Source organism: Dipodomys spectabilis, unplaced genomic scaffold, assembly GCF_019054845.1.
Source record: "Dipodomys spectabilis isolate Male_0828 unplaced genomic scaffold, ASM1905484v1 ptg000158l, whole genome shotgun sequence".
Classification (NCBI taxonomy): domain Eukaryota; kingdom Metazoa; phylum Chordata; class Mammalia; order Rodentia; family Heteromyidae; genus Dipodomys; species Dipodomys spectabilis.
In genome coordinates this window covers 2,703,508-2,711,689 of record NW_024870835.1, presented here as the reverse complement: position 1 = coordinate 2,711,689, position 8,182 = coordinate 2,703,508, and the positions used below count along the sequence as shown (strand labels likewise).

Sequence of the window (8,182 nt, the reverse complement as noted above, 5' to 3'; positions counted from 1 at the left end):
TATAATAAATACATGAAAATTGAGAGTAAAGTACATAACTAAGTTAATAGTGCTATAAAAGAACTAGAAGCTTTAACACATACTTCTTTAACATTACCGTGATGTACTGGCACAAATTTGATTCAATTAATTTCATGATACAGGCAGAAAAAATCATTTGCAATAATTAAATGTACTGATGTGTTGATGAAAGTATAAAGTATTATTAAAAATGAAGTTCTGTTTTCTCAGCTACAAGTGTTACTTGCAAGCTTAATAATTAAAACAAAAATGTCATGATTTGTTGCTCTAACAACTTCTCAGGCACAGTGGCATTATTCTTTCTTTTCCAGACAGAATTAATCTGAGCCAGTACAGAGTCCTCATTGGAATCCTCCCCTTCCATTTCCTGCACCAAGCTGAGCTCCAAGAGTTTCCAGTGCTGACAAAGTCCAGTGAAGATTTCCTTATCACATGCCAAAGATCTGCTGGAAGATCTGGTTGAGCATAGTGGAAGTCTAAGTATTCAGAACCTTGCAGCCATCTGCCAGAAGCAACAGGAAAAAAGAAAAACAGTGAATATTCGTCAGTAAGGGATTGGCTAAATAGCTATGACTTACTCATTTAGTAGGCAAAAGCACAACTGTTTAAAAATATAAAGCATATACCAATTATGGAAAAATCTGTACTGATAAATGGACAGCGTAGAAGAGTATATGACGTACTTCCTTTTACACAAAAAACTAGGCAAGTCCAATAAAAGAATACAGTTAAAAAACTAGGGAAGTCCAATAAAAGAATATAGTTATGTTTTTAGCTTGTACGTGTATCAAGAACACTGGAAGACTTTTAAAGAGAATAATAACTTCAAACTCTAAAATGTTGGAGGAAATTATAATGACGTATACAATTATTCCTGTGTGACAATTTACCATTATAGTAGTTAAATAAATCCAAGTTAATAAAATACCAATAAAGTAAAAAATCAGAAGGGTAGTGCATATACAAATATTTCTGGTGATGATTATTTGGAAATATTGACTTCAATATCCTCCCAAATATTACCCCAAAACAGGGTTAAATTCTGTGCCCAGACTCTAAGCTTTAATCACAGATTCTATAAGACAATAGAAGACAAACATGTAGTCAGGAGCAAATAATAAAGAAAAGAAACAATAGTATGCTTTATCACTGTAAAGTTGTACAGATTTTTTTTTTTTTTTTTTTTTTTTTGTCGGTGGTGGGGCTTGAACTCTGGGCCTGGGCGCTGTCCCTCAGCTCTTCAGCTCAAGGCGAGCGCTCTACCACTTGAACTACAGCGCCACTTCCGGTTTTCTGGTGGTTTATTGGAGATAGGAGTCTCACGGTCTCTCCTGCCCGGGCTGGCTTTGAACCGCAATCCTCAGATCTCAGCCTCCTGAGTAGCTAGGATTACAGGCGTGAGCCACCAGCGCCCGGCTAGTTGTACAGATATTTAAAAAATAGTGAGTGGAATGCAAAAGAAAGAAAAAGCTCATTTATGGTGGCATTTTCCTTGCAGCCAAAATTTCAGAGGTTCAAATTTCATGTAGTACGGCCACAATTTTGTAGTGAGACACCATACGTGTTAAATAATAAAACATCTGAAAACTATAAACCAGAATTATAAATGAGGCATCCATCCATTCATTAACCTCATGGGATAAAAATTATGAAGTGCTCTATGGTAGTTTAACCTAGAAAGTATGCCTCCCCACCCCCACCTCCTCCCCTACCCTCCTTCCGTGGGATTTCTTCTCCTTTTGCACAAAAGCAGCATTCCATTGTTATTCAGACAGAAGTCAGGAGGTGTAAATCTTAAAGAAGAAGAATGCATTCTACCAAACGCTGCAGCACAATATAATACATGCGCTCAAAATTGGGTGGCACCTATAAACAAGTGGGCTAAAGACTTAAAGAGAAACTTCTCTGAAGAGGAAAGAAGGATGGCCAATAGACACATGAAGAAAAGTTTCAACCTCCCTAGCCATAGAGGAAACCGCAAATCAAAACAACATTGAGATACCACCTCACCCCAGTTAGAATGGCTATAATCAAGAACTCTAATAACAACAGATGCTGGAGGGGATATGGACAGAAGGGAACCTTACTGCATTGTTGGTGGGAATGTAAACTTGTTCAACCACTTTGGAAAGCAGTATGGAGGTTCCTCAAAAGACTCCACATAGAGCTCCCCTATGACCCAGCAATCCCACTTTTGGGCATTTACCCAAATGATCACAAACAAGGCCACACTAAAGCTACCAGCACGACTATGTTTATTGCAGCATTATTTACCATAGCTAAGATATGGAACCAACCCAGATGCCCCTTCAAAAAAAAAAAATCAAAAAAAAAATCAAAAAAAAAAAAAAAGAAAATGTGGTATATATACACAATGGAATTCTGATGCCTCCATCAGAAAGAATGACATTGCTCCATTTGTTAGGAAATGGAGACTTGGAAAAAATTATAGTAAGTGAAGTAAGCCAGGCCCAAAGGAACATAGGTCCCATGGTTTCCCTTATTTGCAATAACTAGCATATGTCTGAGACAAGCAGAAAAGGTCAGATAAGTTGATGTCAAGCAAAATGAACCCCAAGATAAGGGCTCAAATTTTTTTTCTTTCATGCTATTGTTTCTAACACATTTATAACATTATTTCTTTGTTGCTTTGTATGTCCCTTCCCCACGGTATAACCCCTGTTTTCACTGTATTTGATGTTGGTATAATTTGTGGAGGGGAAGGGAAAAAAACAAATCGTGTAAATAGGGATACAGGTGGACCCATTGCAACAATGAGATGTACAAGTCGTTATGTCGAAAACGAACTTCACAACTTTGGGGGGGGGGGGGATGAGGATTGGGTGGGAGGAGGGGGATGGGAAGGGGAAACAAAGGAGGAGGCTACAATGATTGATAAGAAATGTACTCACTATCTTGCCCATGTAATTGTAACCCCTCTGTACAGTATTTTCACAATAAAAAAATAAAAAAAGTAAGTGAGGAAGTTAAATTCAAACTAAAAAATGTATATATTGGGTGCCACACGCAGGGAGCCCCGCGCGCCCCCGCCCCGCGCGCCCCCGCCCCGCGCGCCCCACCTCTCACACACCCCGCCCAGCAGCGTGTGCAGCCGCGCAGGCGCAGTAGCTGAGCGGCCGCTCCTAGCCCGAGGGATCCTGGGACTAGATCCGGAAGGACCTGTTCGGCGTCCCGGGCTAGGCCTCGAGTTCCAGGCCCTGGTCCCGCCTCAGGCCCAGGCCCGGTGTTCCAGGTCTCGCTCAAAGATAGCCTGGTGGCCAGCACGACGCTGCGGTGACAGCGGAGGGGGCGGCGAGCCTTTCGCTGAGGTTCCGGGCTCGTCAGCGGGCGAGGCCTCGGTACGTGGCGCACCCCCCCGCCCGCGGCCCCGGCGCCGGCCCGGAGCGGAACTGCTGCAGGAGCGGCCTCCGGCCCGCGGTGAGCTGAACCCGCGCCTTTAACTGCCCTCGGGGGATGATCCACCCGCCTCAGCGGCGCGTTTGAGGCCCGCGGTCCCCGGCGGCCTTGCAGCCCATGACTGACCGGTGCTGACCGGGGTTGCTGGAGAGGCGGGCGCTCCCTTCGAGCCTCCGGTTTCCGCGAGGAACGTTGTTCCGCGAGGTCTCTGCAGGAGCCAGGCCTGCACATGAAAGTGTCTCTCGGTAGCGGGGAAATGGGCGTCTCGGCCCACTTGCAGCCTTGCAAGGCCGGGACCACCCGGTTTTTTACCAGCAACACGCACAGCTCGGTGGTGTTGCAAGGCTTTGATCAGCTTAGAATAGAAGGTTTGCTGTGTGATGTGACCCTGGTACCGGGTGACGGGGACGAGATCTTCCCGGTGCACAGAGCCATGATGGCGTCTGCCAGTGATTACTTCAAGGCGATGTTCACCGGGGGCATGAAAGAGCAAGATTTAATGTGTATTAAGCTCCACGGGGTGAACAAGGTCGGTCTGAAGAAAATCATTGATTTTATTTACACTGCAAAGCTTTCTCTCAATATGGACAATCTTCAGGACACGCTGGAAGCTGCCAGCTTTCTGCAGATTTTGCCCGTTCTGGACTTCTGCAAAGTATTCCTCATATCAGGCGTCTCTTTGGATAACTGTGTTGAGGTTGGGCGAATTGCTAACACCTACAATCTTATAGAAGTGGACAAGTATGTTAATAATTTCATCCTGAAGAACTTTCCGGCTTTATTGAGTACCGGGGAGTTTCTGAAGCTCCCTTTTGAAAGGCTGGCCTTTGTGCTCTCCAGTAATAGCCTTAAGCACTGTACTGAACTTGAACTCTTCAAGGCTGCCTGCCGCTGGTTGAGATTGGAAGACCCGCGGATGGATTTTGCTGCAAAATTGATGAAAAATATTCGATTTCCACTGATGACACCACAAGACCTCATCAATTACGTGCAGACGGTAGATTTCATGAGAACAGACAATACGTGTGTGAATTTGCTTTTGGAAGCCAGCAATTACCAAATGATGCCATACATGCAGCCAGTGATGCAGTCAGACAGAACTGCCATCCGATCTGACTCCACCCACTTGGTTACATTAGGAGGAGTTTTGAGGCAGCAGTTAGTTGTCAGTAAAGAGTTAAGGATGTATGATGAAAGGGCACAAGAGTGGAAATCTTTAGCCCCCATGGATGCTCCTCGTTACCAGCACGGCATTGCTGTCATTGGAAATTTCCTTTATGTAGTTGGTGGTCAGAGTAATTATGATACAAAAGGAAAAACTGCCGTTGATACAGTTTTCAGATTTGATCCTCGATATAATAAATGGATGCAGGTGGCATCATTAAATGAAAAACGCACATTCTTCCACTTGAGTGCTCTCAAAGGACATTTGTATGCAGTTGGTGGGCGCAGTGCAGCTGGAGAACTGGCTACAGTAGAATGTTACAACCCGAGAATGAATGAATGGAGCTATGTTGCAAAAATGAGCGAACCCCACTATGGCCATGCTGGAACCGTGTATGGAGGCTTAATGTATATTTCAGGAGGAATTACCCATGACACTTTCCAAAATGAACTAATGTGTTTTGATCCAGATACAGATAAATGGACACAGAAGGCTCCAATGACTACAGTCAGAGGTCTGCATTGCATGTGTACAGTTGGAGACAAGCTCTATGTCATTGGTGGCAACCACTTCAGAGGGACAAGTGATTACGATGATGTTCTAAGCTGTGAATATTATTCACCAACCCTTGACCAGTGGACACCAATTGCTGCCATGTTAAGGGGTCAAAGTGATGTTGGAGTTGCTGTCTTTGAAAATAAAATTTATGTTGTTGGTGGATATTCTTGGAATAATCGTTGCATGGTAGAAATTGTCCAGAAATATGACCCAGAAAAAGATGAGTGGCATAAAGTTTTTGATCTGCCAGAGTCACTTGGTGGCATTCGAGCTTGCACCCTTACCGTTTTTCCTCCTGAAGAAAACCCTGGGTCACCTTCTAGAGAATCGCCTCTTTCAGCACCTTCAGATCATTCTTAGGTACAAAACCTTTGCAGTGCATCATGAATGCATTTTGTAGTTCTTCAATTGTATCTTCTTGTGATTGGTATAGTTATTAGACCAAAAGTTTAACTTAGGTTATTTGTCTTGTTTGGTTTAGGAGCTGAGGATGTTTATCAAACGATTAACATTCTGAAAATGTGTTCTAACATATACAGCACTTTTAACAAGTGAAAAATAATATGTAGAAAGTTAGATGTCCTTGTGGTATGGAATAACAATACTATGTGACTGTGTACAATATGTGACTGTAGTGATTGTGTAATTATGTCCATTGTACTTCAAAGTTGAAATTTTCTTCTGGCTGGAGAATATCAAAGGGCCACCTGCTCTCTTCTATAGCAAACAATGTTGTTAAGTATTATTAGCTACCTCCGTCTTTGCATATGGTTTTTGACATGTCTGTTAACTGTTAAGCTTGTGTAGTTGCACTTGGAACATAGTGAAGTTTTGTTGGCAAACAGGAGAAATAATAAAACTAGGAGAAATAGTCCTAAATCATAATTTGGTATCTCTCTCTGTAAAGAGAGAGAAAAGAGAAAATGTGTATAGACAGTACACATGCACACGTGTAAATACATGTATGCATTCACGTAAATTTTTCAATTACCACTTAACTGTAATGAGATTGTTCTGAAATTCATTTTTTTTCTTTCACAGAGCAGCTATTTCTATTTTTAGAATTCAGTAGCAGAGACTGTCCTTATAGTCATAAAATTTAGATAGCTAAGGGCTACAACATAAAATAGATGTCTGTTATTGTCATTTGACAAATTTACTTTGACAAACGACATTTCTGCTTGGATAGTGTTTTCCTATAAAGTTGTTTTTATACAGATTATTTAGCAAAGTTCAGGTTTCAGAGAATTGCTTTTACTCATTAATTTTACTGTTTTTTTTTCTACCTTTTCTGTAAACTTTATTATATGAAAAAAGGAAAGAAATATTCTGAACAAAGCTATAAGATTTTAAATTCAGTCCCCAGTCTACTCTTGACAGTCTACTTACTCTGGAGTGATTGCTTTAGTGCCACTGTAGCCCATTCCTGCCTGAGGCTATGATCTGAGCAAGCAGAAGATACACTCTTTTCTGCATCAGATCAGAAAAAAATACCCTCTGAGCTGTGTCTCAAGGACAGAACCAACCTCATATTCACTAAGAAGCCAGCTAAACAAATTTGTAACGCTGTTGACTTACAGGCAGTACTACAGTAGTGAGGTGAATCTGATGGTTGAGAGTAGCATCAGGAAATTTTAGCAGGGCCTTACCAGTATGTATATGCCTCTGCTTCGGAGATTGTTAAGAGTTTAGTTCAGGAACAACTTCCTCTACTGACACTTCCACAGTATAACTCAGGAACCAAGGCAAAAGACATTGGATTCCAGGAAATCTGAACCTTACTGCCCATACAAGTGTTGGTTCATTTTAGTGCTCTTTATGATTTCTGCATTGGCAGAAATTTCATACTTTCTATGTTTTTGTTAATGATTCTTTTTTTGTTTTTGTTTTTTTAACTGAAAGTAGCACTTTTTTGAGTACCTTTACAAGATAGAAAAAGAATTTGGTGTTAACTTTGTGTATTGAATAAGCAAGTACCCCAAATCATTTCTTTGGATTATTAATGATATTGACTATGTATTTTTAGTAGCTGTGTTTCCTCTTTAGTCAAATGTTCATGTCCTTTGCCTATTGGAATTGCTTTGTTTTTCATATGAAGTTATAGGATTTCTTTATATAATAAATATAATTTAATTGGCATTTGTTTGCATTCATTTTCCCCTCAGTGTGTTACAGTTTTACAAAAATGCAGGATAGCCATTTGATTAATTTATCTTATTTTTTCATCTTGACCATTTTGGTGAAAATATCGCTATATTTTAAGTGCAGTATTACTTTTCAGAACTGATTCCAATATGCCGAGATCGTATTGCCCTGGTTGTCCTCTGTTTTGTATAGGTTATTCTTTACATTTCTCTCTTATAGTATATTTGACCATGTTGCTTTATAATTAAGTTCTATTTAACCAGGTTAACTAAGTGTTGTATCTCATTGTACAGCTATGTATGCCACACCACTCCTTTACTTCCCAGTTTCTGCAGTTGACAAAAACTTTTTTGGTTGTCATACATAGTTCAATGCTATGGTAATACTATGAATTAAGCTAGAACTCTTTCCTTATACCAATAGAAAATTTAACTGATTTTGAAATGATTGGAAAGAGATTTGTTTTCATAAACTGGCAATTTTTTTTTTTTTTTTTGGTGGATTGTGGGGCCTGAACTCTGGGCCTGAGCGCTGTCCCTCAGCTCTTCAAGGCTAGTGCTCTACCACTTGAGCCACAGTGCCACTTCTGTCTTTTTCTGTTTATGTGGTGCTGAGGAATTGAACCCAGGGCCTCATGTATACAAGGAAAGCACTCTACCACTGAGCCATCTTCCCAGCCACAAGCTGGCATGTTTTTAAACAAAATTCAAACTAGAAAAATAATTATATATAAGCATATGAAGTATTATTAATATTTATTTTAGCTTTCCTGACAAAAAGTTTTCAAAAGGTAATATTTTTTTAGATTTTCTGATCTAAAAATGAGTTGTCTGTTATAGAGAGTAGTAAAAAAATAAAAGTAAGTGTAACTATCCC

At 40.6% G+C, this 8,182-nt stretch overlaps 1 protein-coding gene across 1 annotated transcript; it reads left to right on the top strand.

Annotated features, from left to right (window-relative positions):
* Positions 1 to 3,148: 3,148 nt before the first annotated feature.
* Positions 3,149 to 7,300, top strand: Klhl9 (kelch like family member 9). Its single transcript, XM_042692894.1, has one exon. It carries the CDS (start codon positions 3,668 to 3,670, stop codon positions 5,519 to 5,521), a length of 1,854 nt encoding a protein of 617 aa, XP_042548828.1. The 5' UTR covers positions 3,149 to 3,667; the 3' UTR covers positions 5,522 to 7,300.
* The last annotated feature ends 882 nt before the right edge of the window (positions 7,301 to 8,182 follow it).